This window comes from Haliotis asinina, chromosome 1 (genome assembly GCF_037392515.1).
Source record: "Haliotis asinina isolate JCU_RB_2024 chromosome 1, JCU_Hal_asi_v2, whole genome shotgun sequence".
NCBI lineage: Eukaryota > Metazoa > Mollusca > Gastropoda > Lepetellida > Haliotidae > Haliotis > Haliotis asinina.
In genome coordinates, this window is record NC_090280.1 from 78,121,807 (window position 1) to 78,147,821 (window position 26,015).

At 39.3% G+C, this 26,015-nt stretch overlaps 2 protein-coding genes across 2 annotated transcripts; both read right to left on the reverse strand.

Moving 5' to 3' along the window:
• Nucleotides 1–3,363: 3,363 nt before the first annotated feature.
• LOC137283100 (serine protease inhibitor dipetalogastin-like) lies at nucleotides 3,364–8,455 on the reverse strand. The gene is made up of 4 exons (XM_067814597.1): nucleotides 8,349–8,455; nucleotides 4,762–4,900; nucleotides 3,895–4,254; nucleotides 3,364–3,463 (listed from the first exon to the last, which is right to left on the reverse strand). Exons 1-4 carry the CDS (start codon nucleotides 8,389–8,391, stop codon nucleotides 3,397–3,399), a joined length of 609 nt encoding a protein of 202 aa, XP_067670698.1. The 5' UTR covers nucleotides 8,392–8,455; the 3' UTR covers nucleotides 3,364–3,396.
• A 3,482-nt stretch (nucleotides 8,456–11,937) lies between these two features.
• LOC137283116 (follistatin-related protein 3-like) lies at nucleotides 11,938–22,193 on the reverse strand. The gene is made up of 5 exons (XM_067814598.1): nucleotides 22,045–22,193; nucleotides 18,482–18,614; nucleotides 16,953–17,159; nucleotides 15,295–15,386; nucleotides 11,938–12,805 (listed from the first exon to the last, which is right to left on the reverse strand). The coding sequence occupies exons 1-4, from the start codon at nucleotides 22,079–22,081 to the stop codon at nucleotides 15,314–15,316; spliced, it is 450 nt and encodes a 149-aa protein (XP_067670699.1). The 5' UTR covers nucleotides 22,082–22,193; the 3' UTR covers nucleotides 11,938–12,805; nucleotides 15,295–15,313.
• Nucleotides 22,194–26,015: the final 3,822 nt, after the last annotated feature.

Genomic DNA, 26,015 nt, shown 5'->3' on the forward strand with positions numbered 1-26,015 from the left:
CTCATCGGACACCCTTGTTTTACACCCCTAGAAATGCTATAATAGTTTGTTATCAATTGTGACACAAGAGAATGTTTCATTGAGACATACCTTTATCATATTTATCATTCGATGTGGAAAACCAAACTTTTGTAATGTTGTCTCAATAAACTCATGTTCTACAGAATCAAAAGCTTTTTCAAAATCTAAAAATAACAGATATGCTTTATCTTCATAAACTTCTAAGAAATTTACCAAAAACCTAATGTTTTCATGAATGACTCTATTTTGCATAAAACCTGTCTGTTATTTGTCTCTTAGGAAATCAATTTCATTTTTAAGCCTTTTAGGGATGATTCACCCACGACATCTCCTGAAGTTGCAATAGGCAAATTAAGACCTATTATGAGTTTACCTCTTACTAGATAATAAATTTTAAAATTTGTATACCATTTAAAACGTGTACACTCTATTGTATCATGTAATGTTTACTTTTATAAAGTAAACATTAAAAATACTGCCGAGGGCGAGGAGTGCGATTAAACTGATACCTTTTATCATTACATGTCTTAACAGTAACCAATTCTTATGCTTACACGTGCAATGTGTCATATACCATGCCAACACTCAAAGCTTTTAAAGGGAATTTACGAAACAGCTAGAAGTAATGAACCGTAGTTCTTATACATATAAAATGATAATGTTAACCACTTTTGGCTTTATGTTACAATAAAAGAGCTTGTATTCAATGTGGTGCCTCTACCATGTGACATACGTAAGTCTATATGTACCGGTCGTGGTCTTATGTGTGTGTTAATCAGAAAATAAAAAATAGAACAACAACAAAAATGATACAAGACGCCGTACGCAAATACTGTACGCAAATATTGTACGCAAATACTGTACGGAAATGACGGCACTATGTTTTTACAATGACAATGGGCGACGTGCTGACCTAAGAACTATTTTAACCTTCTTAGTTGGAACACTGGTATTCATTGTACCTACTACGTACTTACTTCAAATCTAGGCAAACACTGAACAAAAAACCAAAACCAAAAACAACAACAACAACAACAACAACAACAACAACAACAACAACAACAACAAAACCAACAACAAAAAAACAAACAAACCTACTGTTAGTTGGTTTGAATCCCATGGTGATCCCTGACAGGCAAGCATCACCTAACTCACTTAAGGTCCTAGTTCGTCACTGGAGTGCGAAGTCAAGAAACTGATTCATCGCCCCATAACTCTGGTCCGCTCGACTCTTTTCGCTATTTCGGACAGCAATGAGGTAATGATTTTACGGGTAGGCGACCCAGCTCCCGATCCTAGCGCATTATGTAACACAACGCCCTTTGTAGGTTCTGCACTTTTATTAATAGATCTTTAGTCTTAAACCATGTTAGTACTGACAAAAACATCTCTCCATAATTTTGTGTATTGTTAATGAATTACACAAACAACTGAAATAATAATGTGACGTTATAATGATTTCAGTGCGATAATTTAACCTGGTATTTATTTAGAACAATAGCAAACGGAATCAACGATAGTAGCAATATTTGGATCATAACGTTCCCCTGATTCCGCTTATTTGCAAGAGTGAAATGTATGCACACTGATTTATAATAAACAATGTTACCCTTGTACGCTATTGGCTGTCTCTTGTGATGGTATTGCTTAAAATGAGACATAACTATTTCGCAAAATATTGCTAATTTCAAAATTGTACCTGGTTTGTTAGAGTGAAAAGCTAGTTCATTTTGTGACTTCTACAGAAATTGCTGCTAATATACTTTCCCACATCACAGCAGAAATCACCTTTCAGTTGAATCTGTGCAACTAAGAGCATTCATTGTATGGCAATACAATCCAGATTACATTCAGAAACTGTCATTTGTTTTGAAGGAGTTTCAAAGTCAAATCACTACCTCACGTCTTGACTCTGCGACACGAACATCTAGCTTGAAGGAGTGCATGCTGGCGATTACCAATCTTCTGTTGCCGGGCGTCTGAATGTTTGTCTGAGCTAGATATCATGGCTTGCATTTCGTTGCAACCAAACAGGTATAACAAATGACTGTCCCCGTACAGACAGACCTCGAGTCACCACTGCAGCCCAAGATCGGCATATCCGGGCACTACATTTGCGTGATTCGTACCGCGACAGCGCACAGAGGCCAGGGCCTAGATTTTCGAAGCTCTCTTAGCGCTAAGATAGTCGTACATTAATGTTAATGTATGGCACTTGCGACAATCTTAGTGCTAAGAGAGCTTTGAAAATGTAAGCCCAGGGCGCCTGGACTTCAGAGGATATCCGGTCAAACTGTGCGGAACAGGTTGAAAGAGATTTTTCAGAGAGCCAGGAAACCCGACGTCGGGGTCGTGCTGCGTCGTCACCATTGCGCTCAACGTCACCGTTACCTAAAAGTATCCATTTAGTTGTATAGAAAATACCATCATTTAAATTGGTGTAACATTTCTAAGTCTATTTATGGAGATGTTACGCCGCACTCAGCAATATTCCAGCTATATGGCAGCGGTCTGTAAATAATCGAGTCTGGACCAGACAATCCAGTGATGAACAGCAGGTGCATCGATCTGCGCAACTGAGAACCGATGACACGTGTCGCCTCTTACGACAAGCATAGTCGCCTTCTGTGCGAGCATGGGTTGCTGAAGACCTGTTCTACCCCGGATCCTCACGGGTCCTAAAACTGAAAACATAAAGATATAGGAGCGTGTATATCAATGAGCACAATGAGTTAAAGTCGTGCATCCTAAAGTTGTTCGTGGCTTGTAGGACATCAGCGCTTGTAACTGAATAATCTACCAAACCAACAACCCCGTTACCTCACTAATTCCTATGGATGCTCCAAGTCTGTTGTTGATAATGCACTTGTTCCTTTTTTCAAAGAGTTCATGGAATTTATATACGTGTGAATTGCCGTTGCCCATGTCTTGATTAAATCTCTCAAGCGAGATATCAGCTGATTATAGTTTCAGCATCGTTAATGAACTCACATATTTCGATAACAATTATGTCATACCCGACATCAACATGCAACTCATTTCTATGTAATCTAGAGACGTTGGCTGCCTGGTACTCACAGAGTTGCGCCCCCTTGACATAGAATCTCAAACACTACAATCATAGGGGTGATCCAGAAGACTTTCTGTCATTATACGTTAGCCTTTGGAAGTGCATATATGTGCTTCTCCTTCTAAACTGAGCTCATTTCAAACAGAAACACAAAAACTGGAATGGGCGACACATGTAGAGAGACTTCCACCATCGACAGTGAGGAGTTTCAGTGTTATAACGTTAACCTGTGGATGTGCATGTATGCTTATCTCCCAAATAACACAAACACGGCTTGGGCAAAGGTTTACTTCCAAATAAAACATTCAACAGGAGCCGTTGTGAAGCATCTCGAGCTTTCTGTGCATGCATCGTGCCTTCTGGAACTCGCAGCTGAAAACACAAAATTTTATGGAATAAGGATTTAAGTACTGTGTTACTGGAACTCTGAAGACCTGAATTTTTACGAATGCTGGAATGTCAAATGCAACCTACTTATGATTTGCAGCAAGTGGAATAAAACGTTTCACAATTTCCATTTTCTTTATCCACGATGTTTGTATTTTAACTGGTGCGAAACAATAAAATCATGTCATTTTCAAGTTGTTTAATAAACTAACTCACAAAACGCATAACGAAAGGGGATCACTATACTGGGACTCAAATACATGGATGAATGAATGAATATATAGAATGAACGAATGTATAGAATGAATGAATGAATGAATGAATGAATGTACGGATGAAATCAATGAAAGCATTGCCTGCTTTGTTACATTGTAAAAGGGTACCAAACGAAAAACGTTGGTAACAAATATACTTACTAATTGCGGTAGGTAAACCCATCAGATCCACAGACTAGATTCAGTTCTGGCACACATTCCTCCCGAGACAGCTCGATACATAGGAAATCCAGAACATTTTCAACTGATACCCCATTTGTTGACGTCGCGGGTATCAGGGTGGATGTCACGGGTTTTGGGGTCGAGGTCACGGTGACGGTTGTAGGTTCTTTGGTTTTGGGCATTGCTGTGGAGGTCGGCGTCGGTTTGGTTGTTACCTGGGGCGTGGAGGTCACTGTAGCAGCATGTGGTTTTTGGGAGGTGGGGGAGTAGCACGAATGCAACGCCACCAAGTGGATCTGATTATGCTTGGAAGCACATCTGACCCGCATGAAAGCACAACTGAAACATAAAAGAAAAGACGCATTATTTCTGAAGTTGGCTCTGCTTGTGTTCGCGTTCTGGAAAGGTTTGACTGTCGGTTTTGAAAGACAGCACGCCATGGCTTATCATGGAAAACAGTCGATTCATGGGGCTTACTGCTAGAATAAAGGTTCACCAGAAAGAAGTCAGCTCACCAATTTTCAGAAATATGACATATTATACTTTGACAGATGGCACTGGTAGTCCTGCCGTTTAAGGAGCCACAATTCGATTTCCAAAGAATTGACAACCCCCACCCCTCACCTCCTGTTATTGTGGGTTCGAATCTCGGCTCACCATGACTGTTTGTAATATGTCAACACTCACAGAGGTGGGGTGGTCGATGATTTGGTTGATACATGTGTTCGTATCCTAGTTGCATAGACAGCAATTGTATTTTATCAATGGATTGTCTGGTCAATACTGCTGAAATATTACAGAGGGAGGCGTTTAACAACAAATAAAGAGTTTAAATACAAGACTCACTAGTCTTTATACGTGACACCATCCGAGCCGCACACGTGAGTTACATGGGTGAGAAATGGGCACTTATCATCGCTATCGTCATAGTGATCGCAATCCCCAGCATCCTTGAAAAGATCGTGCAGGATAAAACTACATGCCCCTGAAACAAAGAAGTAAACGTATAGCAGCATATAGACAAACAACTAGTCTCTGAAATGAACATATTTAAAAAAAAAACATATAACAAAAATAATAATAATAAATATGAGATATATTGAAAAGGAGCCCTTGATATTTCTTCATTTTCGGAGACTTAACAAATCCACAGAGGGATAATTCCACAACACATACACAGATTCTTATCATCCACTGCTATTGCAGTTATGACTGACAGGAATATCTATTGCCCTAATGTGTATCACGTGTCTCGAAATCACTATTGAGACCAAGCAGACGTGGGGTAGTATCTCTTGAGTTTACTATGGCCTGGTAACTGGATCTTACAAAACTTCCAAAGTTACTTATATTTTACAGGATCAAAATGTTCTGTCTACACTACAATTGGCTTTATAAGATATATTTGTTACAGGTGAGCATGGGTGAATAGTCAGCATATTAAATGTTTGGGTTATTGACTGACTGACGAAAATGATAACGCCAGGTACCACCATTATTAGTTGATGATGATTCATTAGACCCTGCTAAGATAAGCTTGGATTACTGAAGATCAGTTCTATTCTTGAAGGATTGGATCTGTCCAGTCCACAGTAGCCCGTCGCTGTTTCCGACGACAGAGTAATGGACATTCCACAAACTGAGGATGATTCGTCATACGTTGTCCCACAACGTATCAAAGAAACAATGGAATGAAAAATTAATGATTTTAAGATTAATGCTTAAAACAACAAAGAGCCCATTTTATTATAATTTTTGCGTCCCTGTCTGTGAATCAGAAGCTCTGCAGCTTGAGGCAAACATAGCTCCTGGTTGGATCTCATTCTGATTGTAACACATGTCCGGTGTAAGCCATTTCCAGCACATGCATCTCCATATCCTGCTCTGGTTATTCACTTCAATCACTTTTCGGTGACCACAGTTTTCATGTCCATACCTTAAGGCCCTCAAAGTCAGTCAACTATAGGATGCCTCATGCAGAGGTATTCCTTTCGCATTTGGAACAGCAACAACAGAAACCATACGTAAATGGCTGGTTCGTTGTTGAATGGAAACCACAACAGGTCCTGTTATAATGCGATTGTAATGACACTATATACTTTAATTTACTTCAATGACGTTTTAAGGTTTTGTTTAATTTAACATCAAAGGGCAAAACAAAGGTCAACGTGTGAGGAACGTTTGTGGTGAATAATGATAATAATAATCGGTGTTCGCTTTCAAAGGAAGAAGTCCAGATGAATGTGATGTCACTATTCATTCTTATAACGGAGCACGCCAGTGCTTGAGAGTGCTTCAGAAAACCTACCTGCTGCATGATGGTAGGGGATACTGAAGGCGACGACCACCCACCACTGCAACAACTACCAGCAATAATAATCACTATAACTGTTGGACAGAATGTGAAATTTGAGGTTGATTTTGCAGATGACAATGTACTGCTTGGCGGTACAGCGGTGAGAGTAAACCAGATGAAGTTATTTTCCAAGAGTGTCCAGAGTCGGTCATTTGTGGAGACACTGTCAGTGAAGTCACTGCATCGTATGGGCATGCAATGTGTAAAACAGAACAGTAATCCATCTGACCCCTTCTCCAAGTTGAAGTCAGCTTGTATTAAAAGTGAAATTGAGGGCTTTCTTTTAGCTGCTCAAGACCAGTCACTTCTCACTCGCAATCGTCTAAATGTGATTCTTAAAGAACACATTAATATGACATGTCCATTATGCAATGGATTTACAGAGACTTTTCATCGTCTTGTCAGAAGACATGTGGCATGGTTCGTTGCCTCTACTGCCTACCATCTTCGCCATGTCTGACTCCGCGGTCCATCCATGGGACGACACTGAACATATCCAGGGCGCCATGGAAAATGATGTTTTCAAACGTCTTTGTAATAGGCCCATATACAGTTTTAGAAGAATTCCTGCTAACAAACCTAATCTTGTCTGTTTTGGACAAAGCAAATGAATTTATTTATATCATTGTATTTTCTGTCACTTATGACAGCAATGTGATTGGTAAGATTAAGGAAAAGCATACCAAATATGCAGGCTTTGCCTTTGACATTTCTCGCTTCCAACTCGTGTTCACTGTCGCCAGGTTCCATATAGTTCTCGATGGCCTTGGTTACGTACTTACTGATCTCCTGGCGCAGATCAGGAAAGTGCCCGGGGTTGTCGTATCGGGATGTCCCGGGAAAGCTAAAGTGTATATTTCGGATTTCCGGGACAACTAATTAGGGGTGTACCGCAAAAACTAAAGAAACGGAAGCATAATCCATGTCGAGAGGAGCTACATTTCTTTTCAAAACATTGTACTAGTAGAGTGTTTATCTTCCTCGCTTGTTTAGAATTGTGGTATTCGTGACGGCAGATAGAGTTAACTTCATCAAGTCAGTTCAAGTCAGAAGGTCTCTTTATTTTGCAAGAAACAAGTTTCGCCTGAAAAAAGACAAAAGGGCGACACAGGTCTCTTTGAAATGTCTCGTTTACAAGTACACTGGGAAGTTTGTCGTGGTTTGGTACCTCCTGATCTCTTGTTACAGATCAGGAGAGTGGTCGGGTTCTCCACCAGGAGCACATCGCTTTTGACACTCTGGATAATGCAGAAGGCTGCAGCGTTGTGGAGTCTACATATTCTAATGAAAGTTCTTGGTGGGTTCGACTAAGCAGCGCTTGCAGTGAGAGGTCCCATTCCGTGTCTAGGCTGCGGGCAAGGACCCAGGGTTAATGATGAGCCTTACCAAAATCAAACTATTGACTCCTTGCTGTCGACGTTAGTGATCGGGAACGAAAAAAAACGCGTGGCAAGTAAAATAATTTCAGAGGACAAAATACCCAGTTCATAATAAAACGAAGAAAGACGGTTTCATAAAAAAAACTGCAATTCATTCAAGTGGAACAGATTTTGAAACAGTTTGGGTCTATTGCCTGTAATTGCAATCCGGCATCACAGGGTTAGCAGACAGAACAGTACTGAATCTGAATATATCGTTTAGAGAGTGGCCAAATGTAACTTATTCTCAGTAACCAATCATATCAATATGACTTGCGTGCACAATTGGTGTCCCTCACTGTCAAACACTTCAAGTTCCCAACATATCGCCAAACGTATTGCAATATATACTGCAATACAATTCATTTGCCAATACAGAACTCTACTGTCAAATAGCAATGACACTGAGCGTACACTATGTCATATGTGACACCGCTACAAACACATGTAGATTCAAGTCAAGTATTCATTAAAAACTGGAACATATGGGACATATGAAAATCGCGGTTTGCTTCAGATATCAAATATTTTTGTCCCTGGTTGTCAGATTGTGGCATACATGTATGGACTATTTCCATGAAGCTTCCATGGACACAAGTAACACACAAACACAGATGATGTAAATATAAGGACAAACATAAACTCCGCATGACACTTACATGGCACTGCACAAAGGAAGATGAGTCCACGAAACACAGCCATGCTTAAAGTTTGAGTTGCCGACTGTTGAGTGTTGGCCAACCTTGATCTTTTATCAGGAATAGGGTGCGTTATCGTCCATACCAAGACCTGCAGGATCATGACCAAGACAAGTATGTCAACATGCTTGTCTTTCAGATCCAGTAATGAATGTAACGTTTATTTAATCTCACTTATGATTATTGACATGTCACTTCAGATAGTTCGTTGTTCACAGGCATTTGACCGTGTTATGATTTACGCCAACTGCAAGGAACTCCCATTATGTTGTGAGAAATCTGGAAGATCTGTTTTCCCGTGTGAGCGGGCACCTGATCGTAAATATCCTGAGGGAGGTTGACCTATATTACAAATTGTAGTTTCAAAGGGAAAATGACAAATTGCTAGCGCTTCCTTTTGTATTCAATGCTGCGACATCTTCTGTTTTAATTGGTGGTGAAATGAAGTCCAAACTCCCTTGGTACATGCACCTAAAATGGTAGTGGATGCAAACTTGATCTCCTCACTACGACTATAGATGGCTGGAATAATGCCGGTGTGAAGTAAAACCCAAGTCAATCCAACCCTTATGTTTTACGTGTTTTATCTTCACTAAAGGAAATTCAGAAGCCGTTTGTAGAAAAAATTATTACATCAGTTCAAGAGCAATTATTTCATTAATTTATTTTGTAAAAACGTGAAAATTCATTTATATCAACAAAGAGTTCGCCAACCCAACAGCAGTCTTTCAAAAGGCGACAGCTAGACTTCTTGGTCGAATCCCCAAGCAATTGATTCCTGACAGTTTGGACAGAAATTCCTCTCAAACCAGGTATGAGTTCCGCCTCCACGGCTGTGGCGAGACGCAAGGGAGCAACTCTGATGTGGCGGTCCTGGGCTTTGATGGTAACTCTTATAAGGCTGTTTCTTGGGCGGTCTTGGTCTGCAGGACTCGTTCCCAAAGGTGCGATATGGTGCTCTGATGAATGATAAAATGTCGGCCAACTGCAGCCTGCGACTCCCCAGCTTCAAGGCGGCTCATAGTAATGTTTCGATTGGCGGCACTCTGTTGGTGCATGATGATTTTCTCTTTTCCAGGCAGAAATGAATGACTACATTAAACCCAACAAACTTTATGCTTTATTCTAATAGTGATGGACACTGCGAGCTTTTACGCCTATGTACGCGTGCATTTTGCTTTAATGGTTTTCTTGGAGACGTTTAGGCGAATATTTCTAAAACAGGAGGAGACATTAAAATTGCCGCGTTTTAGTGCTGAATTTTTTTTACAATCACACAAAGATGACGTTTTGGAAACAAATAGTAAATTCATATTGTTTTTCTCGCAGCCACATGAGTTCAAGATTCTCAAAATCACCTATGCGTTTTAGTGAGTAATTCAAGCGATAATCGAGCGGTGTTTTTATTTTAATTCTAACTAGAAAAATGCCAGCGCCACCCAATGCGTGTTTGCGTAGTTTGCGTTTAGGTTCTGATACGATTACTGAAACAAACATGTATGCCTATGTTCAGCACACAAAAAATGCATAGTTTATAAAGTATATCATTGTAAAGAGTGATCGCATATTTTTGAAAACAATAAACATATATATATATATATATATATATATATATATATATATATATATATATATATATATATATATATATATATATATATCTGTCTCTCTCTCTCTCTCTCTGTGTGTGTGTGTGTGTGTGTGTGTGTAATGCTAAAATCGGTGTAACACCCAACTCACTCATCACCCACTATGTTGAAGTATCAGGTATGGCCAGCATAGCAGTATATGGAAGACGCTGCATCTAACATGTAGCCCTCTAAGATCTGTGTAAAAGTAAACTCACTCACTAATAATACATTACCCATTTAAAGACGGAATAGTGTTGATATTTTACTTATTGATTTTAAGTTATTATGAAAACTATTACCAGATGCAGATGTTTTCTCTGAAAGCGATCTAATCAGATAAGAAATATCTTAGAACTAGTTCACTCTCAAAACTTCTACATGCCAAAACATCTGCAGAGAGTTGTCACGGCTAATCTAGTTTACTTATTGTCATAATGGTAAAGTCCTACAGGTGATTAAAATCCTGCAAATAGGAAGACTCATGAGCTTTGTTAACGTGGTGTTTTAGGAAAGCAAGCAAGAGCACTTTGGGAAGATTAAATTGATCAGATGTACGTAATGAAAACAACGTAAAGAGGATTATAATGAAAAGATCCATCACTTACAATGAAATTAACTGCTTAAGGAAATCACATCTATACAATGTTTATGATTCAAATGTGCGCTGGAAAAGTATCTGACAAGTTTTCTGTTTGAGAATGATTTGAACTTAAGAATATAAACTGTAGAGTTACGTTTACTCAGTTTATTGTGGATTAACACTATAGGATCATATACGACCCTTTCATAGAGCGAGTGTTCAGGATTCGTGATTGTTTGTAATCATATTTACTTGTGCAGTCAGCGAAAATGCTTCGGAAAAACTAGAACCTCTTCTAGTTTGCGATGCGCAAACGTGTCTTCTAGACAGAACTCAGTCGTGTAATGGTGGATCAATGGCGTCTCCATCGCTGTCATTGACAACGGACAAACAAGCCATTATATGTCTTGTGTGTCACATCAACCGAAGTCGCTGGATATTTGTGATCCCACATTTGCTTGTATTAGGTTACCTGACGGGACTGCCTGCTAGGGTTTGTTAGGCTCAGCAGAGGAGTGTAAGGAATAATACTATGACTAAGTTTACTTAGACTGGTGCTATGTTTACGCAATCTAGCCTACCAGTTGTCCGACTTCCATTTTTTTGTGAAGTCGCGGTGGCTGAGCGGGTTAGGCGGTTGACTTTGTGTGCTGGTGATTAGGTGCCTGACACTGTCGGTGCGGGTTCGAATCCCGATGGGACTCAACCAAAAAAGTACTAAAATTTCTACTTTACTAAGAAAGTGTAATCCCAAATATGACATATGTTACATGGTGCTATGTGTGTTAAGTATTTGAAATACATTGTCTTCATTATATGATATTATGTCATGTTTTGGTGTATGCCACCGGCTGTATCAGTCATAGACATGTGCAAACGCATGTCAACTGTTCACTTGAAAAGGAACGTACATTACAAGCCAATGCATCGGGAATAATTTTTGTCACGAATGCATTACGTCCCTTTGAGTGAGTGAGTTTAGTTTTACGCCACAGTCAGAAATGATCCAGCTATATGGCGGCACATCCCATTATTTTATATCCTTAGTCGCGACGATGCTGGAACATCGAGGTTCGGACCAACCTCAAACATATTATAAAATGATAGTGTATCAATATCATCTGACCAATATTACGGCGTAGACACCGGAAAAGAGTTTCACACATTGTACCCAATGTGTGGAATCGAATCCGGGTCTTTGAACAGAACACCCACGCTTTAATCACGGGTCTACCCAACCGCACCTGGACATGACAGGAATGTTTTGAAAATGAATAACTGTTATCACGCGAATGTGTAAAGATACCGTATAAGGAATAAAACATATAAACTCTGAATCATATGTTCTGCATTATTCAAATAATATTATCTAATTAAACCTAAACTTGAAATTTACTTGCATATGATGCCAGTAAGTGGTTAGTCAAAAATTAATAACGAGGTAACATTAGGAAGATATTTCTGTGAAATCCAGCTGTTTTGGGAATTGGTAAAGATCCCTGCACGTATATCGAAAGGGATCCAGTTCTTTAACACCACACGCAGCAATATTTCTGCTATATGGCGGCGGTCTGTAAAAAATCTGGACCAGAGAATCCAGCGATCAACAGAAAGAGCATTGATCTACGCAATTGGGATACGATGATACGTGTCAACCAAGTTTGTGAGCCTGGCCACCCGCTCCCGTTAGTCGCCTGTAACAACAAGCATGGGCTACTGAAGATCAGTTTTAACTTGGATCTTCACGGGTCGAGGAGATTCAGACCTGAATCTGATAAATTCTGGACTTGTTTCTTCAAGGGCTTTAGCACTCCGGAAGGAAGAGAAAAAGGGGGGCTGAATAATACGACCCACACCCACCCTCCGTCCCCCGTCACTTTACAGTAGCCCAACGATGCTCATGATGTTGATCACCAGATTGTCTGGTCCAGAGTCAATCATTACAGACCGACACCACATAGCTGGAATACTGCTGAGTGTAATGTTTTACAGCAAACCAAATAACAACCAAACAAGAAAACAACAAATCAAATAACAACGAAACAACCTAACGAATCTCAGCAGGCTGCATAATGATATATATCTCAGTTGGTGCCGCAGGAAGAGGTGACTAAAACTTAACACGAGCTTTTGAAATTTTAATTTCATGATCGAATTTACAGGCAGTATGTTTCATCACGGGCTGTCTCCGACGTGTAGCACGCACTCTGAAACAGAAATGCCATTAACACTTAAAGCTATCGGTTAAAGCAGTTTATTGATGTTTCAATTAAAAGCACCCTTCCTGTTAAGGTTGAACCCATCGGGGAATACTAAAGGATCGTCTCGCCCAAATAAACCGATACGACAATAAACAATCAAACCAACAGTGATGGTTTCAGTGGCATTTAAACTAGAAAGCTGTCGAGGGTTCATACAGTTACTACCTATTTTGAATATTTGTCAAACATTGTCATTCTAGTTGATGAGTACTAAGAAATGTATGGTCCTTTATTATCTGATAATGCGACGTTTTAGTACAGATTCTGTCACCACTCTTCTTAGACTAACGCTTAGTTTCTAAAGATATATTATTTTGATAGTAACAAACAAGCACATATAAATTTAAAAGGGTCCCCAGGGAGAGTCAGACAATAGTTTCAGAACCTGAGGGAATCTAGACGTGCTTTATTTAGACCTTTAACAGTGCAGAGAGGACTTTGCAGTAGGGAAAATAATATGGTTCAGGGACTCTGAGACTACACTCTTCCTTGACAACGGTATAAGAATCTATACCGAAACATCACATCATAATATAATGAAGAAGTTGTCCTCCATAACGTATCCCAGCTTTCACCGTAAAACTCATTGAACACAATGCGTTCTGTGACTGGAAACTACTAGTTGCATCAGGGCATGGTATCACTGCTTGACAAGTCATAGACAAGTGCGAACACATCAAATTATGCTTTAAAAACGATACTCACCTGTATTGTGACTGCACGGTATCTTAATATAGTATTCCCAGAAATTATTGAGAATCATGTTGCGTCATGTAACTCATTACGTTTATTAATTTCTGGCGTTTTACTTACATAAACATGTTAAAACATCATCCTTTTACAGTCTCAGTCTTGTTTTAGTACTTTGTTAGACCTCCTCGCTCAGCAATGCATGCCTGAATACGCCTAGGCACACTACCCATCAAAGTTTGTAGGTAATCGTGTGACAGGGTATCCCAATATTTGACCACCTCGGCCTTCATATCTTCAATATTTCTCAGTCCCTTTTGGTTTATTCTGTCCTTCATGACTCCCCACACATTCTCAATTGGGTTTAGGTCTGGGCTGTAACTGGGCCAGTCTAAAACTTGAACATTTTCGCCCGACAACCACTGTTATGTGTGGCGCGCAGTGTGTTTTGGGTCATTATCATGCTGGAAAATCCAATCATCTTCATACAATGTTTGTGCTGTCGGAAGAAGGTGACCACTTAGAATGTCAACGTATCTTTCTTTCCCGTGAAAACACACAATGGCGTCACTCCGCGAGCCGATATGCCACCCCACATGTGAAACTTCGGGCTATGTTTTGGTCGTTGGTAGATAGGTTTGACAGTATCTTTGGTCCAAATTTTCACACAATTAGGGAAAAGCCAAACAGAACTTTCATCCGAAAAGAAAACATTATCCCAATCTTGATTTTCATGAGCCCGACACCAGTTTAAACGTTTTTCTTTTGTGCATCTTTCATCAACGGCGAGGGAATTCCACGTTTTTTCACCCAATTAAGTCTCTGTAATTTCTGCCTAACTGTTTCATTGACTTCCTCTGCTAATCATTTCATTTCTGATGTTCTCAACACTTTTCAATTTGCCCCTACTCACAATCTGCCCAAGTCTTCGGCGATCCACAACACTGAATTTCCTAGGCCGACCTGCCCCTGCTTTGTGCTCTATCCCGGTTCCTGTTTGAATATACTTCAAAGTTCTGTATACTGTAGACAGAGGAATACCATGTCTACAAGCTAACACTTTAGCATCAGCCTCACCCCTTTCAAAATCATCTAGAATGAGCTTTCTTTTCTCTCTTGCTGTAAATTCTGCCATGTCAACACAGGAAGCCGTCTGCTCAGACAAGGGAGATAACTCTTGACGTAATGAGCTGCCTTCAAGAGTTGTCTCCCTTATTTAGTATGCTTAGTGCATAGTGAAAGCCCATTTCCCAATCTTAGCATCATTAGAAAAAAAACAAAGATTTTCTCAATAATTTCTGGGAACACTGTGTATCTTAGTGGGTGTGGGTGTGGGTGTGGGTGTGGGTGATAAAACGTTTGCTCTTGGCGCCAAATTCCGGGTTCGAGTCCTGACATGCGTATACTCAATCAGTCTTTATTAAATTACATATATTACAACTGAAACACACACATTATACTCATATTGAAGCACATATGTAAGAGTAAAATATAATGTCCAACCAAACAGGCTTAAGTCTTCAATACTTCATATATATATAGGTCCAAGGAGGTCCAGGTTTTCAGTTTCTTTAGGATTTGAACTGTTTGAATTTGAAGTATTGAACACTTAAACCTGTTTGGATGGACATTATATTTTACTCTTATATATTTCCTTCAATATGCGTATAATGTGTAGATTCAATTGTGTACCCAGCTGTGATATTGCTGGTCATGTTAAAGGATAGAAAACACTTCTTACTCACCCTCAACGCACACAAATCCTTATGTAGGACATTGTCCGAAGGTTATGACATGGAGATCTCTGTGGGTGCATTTTGCTTTCTCATATTCACAACTGAAACACACACCAGTACATGTGAACCAGATCAAGTTGTATAATATAAACAATTCTTATAATGGAGACGTTTATTCAATCAATAGTTACAATTATTAACACACAACAATACATGCGAGTTAGATGAACTCTTTTCTTAATGAATATAAACTACGTTAATACTGAACATAGACATTTAGTCGATAGTTGTAAGTATTAACACAAAACAACGTATGTGAATTAGATGAAGTCACTGTATACTGAATAATTATAAACAACGTTTACGCTGAACTTATTTAATCAATAGGTGTAAGTGTTATCACACAATAATACATATGAATTAGATGACGCCATTGTATGATAAATACAATTTAATCTACGTTTATATTGACGATACTTATTTGACAGGTACATGGGTTAACACACAACAATATATGTCAATTAGATGAAGTTACTGAACAAGAAATAAAATAAGAAAAAAAACTATGTTTTTACTGAGTGAGTGAGTTTTACGCCATACTCAGCAATATACCAGCCATATGGCTGCGGTCTGTAAATACTCTGGACCAGGCAATCCAGTGATTAACAGCAGGAGCAACCAAGTCAACGAGCCTGACCACTCGATCCCGTTAGTCGCCTCTTTTGACAAGCGTAATCGTCTTTTATGGCAGGCATGGGTTGCTGAAGGCCTTTTCTACCCCAGTCCTTCACGGGTCAGGTTAATATTGAACATACTTATTTAACTGATAGGTATAAGGGTTAACACGCAAATATAAATGTGAGTTAGGTGAAGGCACTGTATTATTTATGTTTAACAGATCTATTTCATCGAGAGTTACAAGCATTAACACGGAACAATACATGAGAATGGGATGACTTCATTGTTCAATGAAAGTTATGGAAACTACATTCATACTGAATATACGCCCGCCGTGATATTGCTGAAATATTTTTTAAAGCGGCGTTATAAATGTGTTATTTACATAGCGTAAGCAAAACAGACAAGGGACCATCGATACTTGTATTGACCAAAGTGGGTTTTTATTTTTCTCTACTAAAATACATCCCCAGAAACATTCATTACACCGAACTGTGTTTACTCAGTATTATGGTGGTGGAGAAAGGGCGACCACTCGGTATATAAAGTGCGTTTTATTTACATTTTTCTGTCATAAAAGTTGTGTATATGTCCAACAACCATCTTCTATTTTACATGGACCCGTGAAGGATTGGGTATCAGCAACGTATGCTTGTCTTAAGTGGCGACTAAAGGGATGAGGTTGTCCAGTCTCGATTATTTATAGGCCGCCGCCATATAGCTGGAACATTGCTGAGTGCGACGTAGACCAACAAACCAACCAGCAGCATATATCAGCTCAGACTGTAATAAAGACGCCAGAACATCCAATACAAATCTGTGATATTTGACAAATCTACCAAAGAACACTTCCAGGATGCACGTAGTCTCTTTCAGGATTTTCCTTCGTGTTATATTTTGATTAAGATAATCTTAATATTGTATTTGTTGAAACCTATGCATGGTTAACACAATATAAGTTCGAAACAAGAACAAAATGCAATTCTTACAAGTTGTAGTAGGTAACTTTGTCTGTTGCACACACTTCATCTTTATCAGTAGGACAGTCTTCGTGGGAGAGCTCCAGGCAGAAGAAATCTAAAACAGCCTCTTCTCCAGAGAGCACTGGGCCCCCAGTGACGGTGCGGTTGTCACAGGCACCGTAGTAAGCAACGTCAATGACGCTGTCTTTACAATGAGCTTGGGTAAAGTCACATCTGTGAAGTACACAAGGTAATCTGGTGTTAATGGTTTTGGGTAAACCATGCACCTGTAAAATGTTTGTAACTCATAATTGGTTTATGCTGTAAGTATAAAATGTCCTCCTCTTAATGATCGGATAAGGAATGCCACCTATCCATGAGTGCGACTCCTTTCTTACTCTGTATGTTCACATATGAAGATTTCAAATACATACACTTTCAAACATGCTCACATGGATGCCAAATACATACAATTCCATAACGCTTATATAACTCAATTACATACTTTCATACGTGACTATGTCAGACACATACTTTCATACGTGACTATGTCAGACACATACTTTCATACGTGACTATGTCAGTTACATACTTTCATACGTCACTATGTCAGTTACATACTTTCATACGTGACTATGTCAGTTACATACTTTCATACGTGACTATGTCAGTTACATACTTTCATACGTGACTATGTCAGTTACATACAATGTCATGTATGACAACGTGTGACTTCTTCTATAAGAAAACAGTTCCTCTTATAATTGATTACAGGAACGTTTCAGTTTGTCTGCGTCGAGGAGTTTCCAGTGCATCTGTGTGACTGCATGAACGGGTGACCTCTTTTTACGTGTGACTGCATCAACGAATTTTATGTCTATTTGTGGCTGCACCAACGGCTACCTTTCCAAATGTAATTGGATCAACGACTTTCCTGTTCATGCATATGAATGCATCAACGAGATTCCAGTCCATGTGTGCATCAACGGGTTTCCTGTTCATGTGTGTGACTGCAATAACGAGTTTCCTGTCTAAGTCTGTGAATGCATCAACGAGCTCCCTCTTCATGTGTGTGACTTCATCTAAGAGTTTCCTGTTTATGTGTGTGATTGCAACAGCAAGTTTCCTGTTCATGTGTTACTGCATCAACGAGTTTTTTTTGTCAAAGTGTGTGGCAGCATTAACGAATTTCCCGTTTATGCGTCTGATTGCATCAACGAGTTCTCTGTTTATGTGGAGCTGCATCAACGCATTCCCAGTTCATGAGTGTGACTGCATTAACGGATTTTCTGTTGACGTGTGTAAATGCATCAACGAGTTTCAAATTCATGTGTGACTGCATCAAGAAGTTACAAGTTCATGTGTGACTGCATCAAAGAGTTTCCAGTTCATGTTTGATTGCATCAACGAGTTTCCTCTTTACGTGCATGTGAGAACTTTAAGACAAGTAAACGCATATGTGTGAATATACCAGCAATAGAAAGATCTCAGCTATAGGCACATTTCTACACATGTTACCCGTGCAGCTGCATGAATGTTCTCAACCATTCTCATACCTGTTGCGGTACGTGACCCCATCCGTTCCACATTCATCGTGTCTTGAGTATGTTGTGCAGTCTCTGTGCATGTAGAGTTGACAGGTGAACCTGCTGCCGAACCACCCGTCGGGGAACAACTGAGCAGAGGACACTGAAACAAAAAAATCAACGTAAATACTCGGAATGTTATGTTTTTGTTTTTGTTTTATTTTGTGCAGGAAATATTCAAATTTTCAGAAGACCATCATCTACTGTCTTAATCAATAGGATATGGGAGTTGACACAAAATAAGGCACAAGAGTCCATAGCCTGAGTGAGTGAGTATAGTCTTAGGCCGCACTCCTCATTATAATTATAGCAATTTCGCGGCGTTCTGTAAATAATCTAGTTTTGATCCGGCCAATCCTGTGTTCAACATCATGCACATTGATTTCACTGAAGAATATTTTGAACAAGTCAACTCAAAGGCAACGTTTCCTGACATTGCTAGAGAAAACATATGGCCATACATCCAACCCGTAAATTACACGTTATGAAACAACACTTGGGCAAAGCCTTATCGATAGATGCATGTCTGATAGATTAGAATCTTGGCGACCAGCCCCATCGTATTGACAACGTCCTTGAATAATCCTGTGACCAACAGAATGAACATCAATCGATGCAGTTGAAATGGCATGTGTCAACCAAGTCAGAGAGCCTGACCACCCAGTCTCATTAGTCGCCTCTTACAACAAGAAAAATCGATTTGCAAAGAAACAGGAAGCAAACAAACAAACAAACACACACACACGCAAATAAATAAATAAATAAATAAATAAATAAATAAATAAATAAATAAATAAATAAATAAATAAATAAATAAATAAATAAATAAATAAATAAAATAACAGTACATCCAGTTCCAACTGGTACCTCGAAAAGCCATAGGTAGAAGGCTACAAAAGTATATTTTTGAATCATTAATGATGGTCGCCATTTGTTTGTTCCAATACCTGTAAATGTAATTACAAATACAAATCTAGTAAGGCGAAACTGGTATTCATCATTGTTCTCACATGTCACTTCCTCTCAGTATAAATCATCTCTTTATGGTCAAATTCTTGTTTGTTTATTCATTTTTCATAATTCTTATTCGTTTGGTGTCGTTGATTGTTGATATTCAGGGTTTTGACATCGTCACCCAAGAATCATGTTAGACAACATCTCGCAAAACCTAATATACCCCTCAAGGTTTATGTCAGGTGTTGGGGGACTGGTTTGGATCGGAATGTGCTCATCGTCTTAATACATATGAATTCTTGCTTGGGTTGGCAAAATAGAAACAAGGTAATATGACTGAGAAGTTTACCTTTAGCTTCAAATGTACCGATGATTTGAGATCCTTCAATAACCACCAAATAGTCAATACCCGCCACTGATTTAGTGTCACAAAGTTTGAATGGTATTATAAAAGTTAAAGGTTGAGACTGACGAACTTCGTACATAACTTCTTTTATTCCGTGAGTGCGATGTTTCGATACAGGATCTTGTACCGTTGTAAAGCAGGGATCTGTATCAAAACATCGCTTGCACGAAAAGCGAGGTGTTATCTACAAAGTCTATAAATATAGCACTTATCGCCCTTTGACAAATGTTTCAGTATTTCAGAAAAGGCACCAGTAAACAGAGAAACAAATATTTCATTCAACACCTGATCTCACACAGAAGAATAGTTTTAGCTTGCTTTTTAAGGCCTAACTACGACAGTCCAGAGGGGTCCGAATGTTCCTTTTATTTTCCTGTATTAAAATGAGTAAATACAGCTTTTTTCTTATAAATACCACTTTTAGAACTAGTAATTACCACTAATTCTGATAATTACCACATTTGCTATTTATACTTACCCCCATTTTTCTGGTAATTACCTTTTTGAAACAAGATTTTACTTATTTCAGTATTCATGCATTTTAAAATAACAGTTGAACTCTCATTTTACATACTGAATTTTGTATCCTAGTAATGGTTTGCCCTTTTAAAAATAACGATATACATTGATAGAACATTAGTTTGGATAAGGTTTCTACAAATATATTTTATCATTTCAGAATATCTTGATACATGTGTGACATTTCCAGTCACGGTAGTAAAGAAAATACAGAGCTTACATGTTGTTACAAGCTCTGCATTTTCTTTAATATCGAAGCTGAAATGATACATGTGCATCTAGATATTATGAAATGATAAAATATATTTATAGAAACTATAATTATGCAAACTAAAATGCAACAATCAATGTATGACATTTCTCTCATAATGACAAAAAAATACATAGCACTCAGTATGAATAAGAATATTAAGTAAATATACTTGTGTCAAAAGTGGTGTTTACCAGAAAATTGTGGTAATTACCTGAAAAGGTGGTAATTAGTATTTTCAAAAGTGGTATTTACCAGACAAAAGCGACAATTACCAGAAAAGATCGGTTATTCCCAATTTTAGAACAGAAAGTTAAAACAAAAATCATTTTGATTCCTCTGGATCTTGACCTAGGAGGCGACGCTTGATCTCACACAAGCAGTATCTCCTACGGAACACAGTTTTTGATAATAACTACAGTTATTACTCGCTCGTGGAAGATACTGCTATGTAAAATGTTCTGTTGTAACACTTGCAGATATTACAGATACTACAGTGTAATAATTTACAACAGCTAAAACTCTCTATATGAATATGAACAGGTACAAGTAAAGTACTAATTTAGTTTTCAATTCAAATGTGGTATTTACCAGAAAAATGGTAAATGTGTTTGTAAAAGTGGTGATTACCAGTTCCCAAAGTGGAAATTACCAGTTTAAAAACGGTAATTATCAGTTTAATTTTCAAAATGGTAATATCCAGATTTAAGAGCGCCATTAATCAGAAAAGTGGTACTCCATTCAAATGTGATAATTATCACCTTCAAAAGTAGTATTTACCAGAAGAAAGTCGTAATTACCAAAAAAAACTGGTTATTACCAATTTTAAAACAGGAACGTTAAAAAAACACAGCCTTTTAGACCCGTCTGAGCTTCCGCCCCTGTGGACCTGCGTACCTAAAGTGAAGAAACTTATAAAATTCTAACATGTTCACATTGTCATCATCTGAATCTGTTTAACTGTATGAATTAATACCAACGCATTTCTGGGCTAACATGGTAAAGATCGTTTGTATTTTTAACAAGTTTGTTTCTTGGGTTTTCAGGCTCGCTGGCATGGTTGACACATGTGATCGAATCCCATTTGCGTAGATCGATACTCATGCTGCTGATCACTGGATTATCTAGTCCAGACTCGATTATATAAACCGCCACCATATAACTGAAATATTGAGTGTCGCGTTAAACGACAAACAGTTAAACAAATAAGTTAAGAATCATGACCTGTACACAAAGCAGGTGAGGCTAGGTTAAAAGTGTTTGATAACACCTTGAGAACGTACACCGAAACGTCGCACCTATGAACAGCATAGAAGTGTATACATACTATATATTATGTTACACTATAATCCCCACGTCCTCCATTTTATATATTCGTCCAGTGTGCTTAGTTTGTTTACCTACCGGACAGCAGCCCCAGGACTACAGCTACACGCAGCATTTTCACAAAAAGCACGATCGGACACTGTACTGAATGAGACAGAGAGAGAGAGCACACCCTCAGGTGACTATTTGTGTTTCACAGCATTAAGGTGTGCCAGACTGACTATGTGCTCTACCATCTGGCCAACACTTATCTCGGACCTGCAATGAGCAGACCGATTAAAGTGTGTCACAAAGTTATTTTTTGTCACTGACATTATATAAGTATATCAGCACTAGCCTAATGAAACTTTATATTAAAATTAAAATTAAAATTAAAATTAAAATTAAAATTAAAATTAAAATTATGCTTGCTCAATTTAAATACCTTAAGATAACATTTACTCCTGAATTCCCAAATTCGTTTATAATGCGGCTAAATAAAAAAGCCTGGGTGGCTGTGAGGTTTAGAGAGCTGACTTCGTGTACTCCGTGTATCAGGTCAGGGATATGACTCAACCCGGGGAAGGTATTAGAACTGTGCTTTGTTGAGAAAGCATAATCCTAAATATACTCATGGAAAAAATTAAGGGAACGGATGTTTCTTAGGGCAATTCAAAATTTCTGTATACTAACTTCAGCGCCGTGTGTTATCGTTTTCGTGAAGAGCAGTTCACACAAACTCACCATAATGCACGTGCACTACATGCTCCTAAGGTTGCATGCACTAAGATTTACACGTGACATGTATGTGCACTGTCAAACACAACGGTTAAAAACATTGTTAACATGGCGAGACAGTACTTAACTTTGGCACAGAAATGGGAGGCAATTCGCATGGTTAATGGTGGAAGCTCATTACGACAGGTTGCAACAACCTTTCACAAGTCTTTTAGCGCGATATCCAGACTTTGGAATCTCTATAGAGCGACTGGTGACGTCAAAATGAGGCGTGGTCGGGGACGGAAAAAGAAAACCACCCCACGGGATGATCGGACCCTATGCCTTATTGCTCTGCGAGACAGGTTCAAATCCTCCTCCAAAATCAATACTGAATTCAGGCGAAGAACAAACGCCAGAATTGTTCACGTACAGTGCGTAATCGTCTTAAATCGGTTGGTCTAAAAAGCCGCCGTCCATTTGTTGGAATCAACATGGCTGAGCAACACAAGCGCTTGAGACTGCAGTGGGCACGGAACCATGGAGGAAGAACTGTACGTCAACGGAGAAACACCATGTTTAGTGATGAGAGCAGGTACACACTAGACCATAATGACGGCCGAATTCGAGTTTGGTCACGTGTTGGGAAACGTCACTGTGCCTGCACTATCAAACAGCATGATCGTTGTAGAGGGAGATCTGTTATGGTGTGGGGTGGGTTTACCTTTAACCACAAAACAGATCTTGTGCGTGTGATGGCAGGATAACAGGTGTACGATATCGTGACGAGATCTGGAACCCGACTGTGATCCCCTTTGCGCGTGCCGCAGGTGGAATGTCCGAGTTCCAGCATGACAATGCCCGCCCTCACATCGCTCATGTTTGTTGGGACTGACTGAGGGCTGCAGGTGTCCGGTGGTTGCAATGGCCGGCTAAAAGTCCTGACCTTAACCCCATCGAACATCTTTGGGATGTTCTTGGAAGCAATATTCGGGACAGACCTGTTCAACCCAACAATTTGGATGAACTTATCGTGGTTCTCCAGGAAGAATGGCGTAGAATTCCGATTGGTACCATCCGTACACGACGATGCCAAGCAGTTCTCCAGATACATGGTGGACACACCCGATATTGATTTTCATCACTTGACGTAAGCCTTTTGATCTGTATGAACTTTTCTCTTACTGTTTCAACGATTAAAAGTCACGACTATTTCATGCGTTCCCTTAAATTTTTCCAGTAGTATATAACATGTTCACTTGTTTGTTAGAAATTCTATCCATGTAACAGCGAACATCCAGATAATGGAATGGTCAGTATTGTCAGCACTATTTGGTCGCTTCTTACTGACAGCAACCGTCACCTACTATAGGATCTAAGTACGGGACTGGTGTCTCATGGACTCTTTTATGACCAAAACTTGCCTCAGTTCCTGTTTCTTTGTGGCAATGGGCCCTTTTTAATAGTGGATGGATTTACAGTTGTACAATCTGATATCTTACATTCAGTAACCTCGGAAATGTCTGTCAGCTTGACAGTGATGTGTCGAGGTCAGACAGGACAGCTAGGTGAGGTGAGGTGAGGTGAGGTGAGGCGAGGCGAGGCGAGGTGAGGTCTGAGTGTGAAAATGTAGTGGCTATTTGAGTGCCACGCAGTTTACATATATTTTCTGTGATGTTCACTTGCATTTGCAGGAGATTTTAGGGTCCTTCACAGAGGGGTTTATGGGGAATACATGGAATACATTAAACAGCCAAAGGAGATCGAATTTCGGTGCACTTTGTATACAGCTGTATATAATAACGATCGTTTGAATATATGTAGGTTTAACAAAACTTATTGAAATTGTTTGAGTGCAAGCCAGTATGTGCTGTGATTAAATAACTCTCTACCTGAACACGAAACATAGACGTGCTTCCTCTCCTAAATGGGGCTGCTTCCAAGTCCTGCAGAGTAAAATATGACAGAAACGATTCTCATCAGAACATTGGTTATTTTAAAAGGATTTGTCACCACTCAAGGGACATTTGGAAGACTGTTAACACATAACGATCATGCAAAACAGTTGGACTGGTACAGCATGAAAATAAATGCAAGCATCTTCAGAATACTCTCGTATTTTTCAACTCCCAGTTTTTGAACATATGTTTCTTTTCCGACAGCTAAAACCATCACTACAGTCAGATTTGGGACATAGTTTCAAAGGTGTCAGGTGAACACTGATAAAAGAGCTGCATTCCGCACCGACGTCACTCACAATTAGTTTCAGCTACATGCATATGTAACGTTAGAATATTTAACACTGGGATCAATAAAACCATATCATAAGGTCAGCTGCAAACCGTCTAATCCAAAGCAAAATCTTTGCAATATTTATTCGATCGTATGGTATGCATATGCGATGGTTGGTTGGTTTGCTGTTCAATGCTACACATTCAGCTATATGGTGGAGGTCTGTAAATAATCCACTTCGGACCAGAGAGTCCAGCGATTTCATCACGGGCATCGATGTTCACAAATGGGATATGACGATATGTGCCAACCAAGTCAGAGAGCATGAAGAGCAGTTCTAACCTGGATCTTCTCTGGTCCATGTGAAATTAAGGATGGTTCTTAGGAATATAGACACGAACTTCTGTAATTGTTGAAAGTCTTCCCAAATTAAAGTAAAACGCACAATTTATGTCGTGAAACAGGAAACAAGCAATGGCTGGCATAGCCGAAAATTTGCGTTTTGGTCTTCTTAGTCGGTGGTGAGGTAGCCTTGTGCTTCCAGCTTCTCGCCAAGCACCCGGGTTTGAATCCCTATATGGGGTAAATGTTTGAAGCTTATTTCGGGTGTCCTTCACCACGATATTGCTGGAATCTTACTAAAAGCGGCATACAACTAAACTCACTCACTCAAATGATTCGCATTCTGGTGAGAAATACCGTTTTCCGATTTTATGGCCCGATTTTGAGATTAAACTTGGTCACGCTATAAACCAGAATTGGCAGCCGAAGTTTAGCCTTGGCTTTAGCGTGGGATGTTCCTGCAATTTCCGAAAGGTATTTAGACATTTTATTCCGATATGTTATCTGTGTTGCCTAAGTTCTGACATCGCCCCAAAAGTATGGCCGATCCTGACATTCGTGGCCACTTGTGAAAGAAGCAGAATACCGATTTTCTTGAAGGTTACGGAAACTGACGAGTGGTAACGAGTGAGGTCCTGAGAGAACGTTGACCTTTTACTCTTACAGAAACCTACGTAGTTTCTTCATTGCACCAGTCGAAGTTCAGCTTTCTACGAGGGTTGGACGAAAGTGAGGGAACAAGTCAGTGAAGGGTGTACAAACACCCCCAGCATGTATGA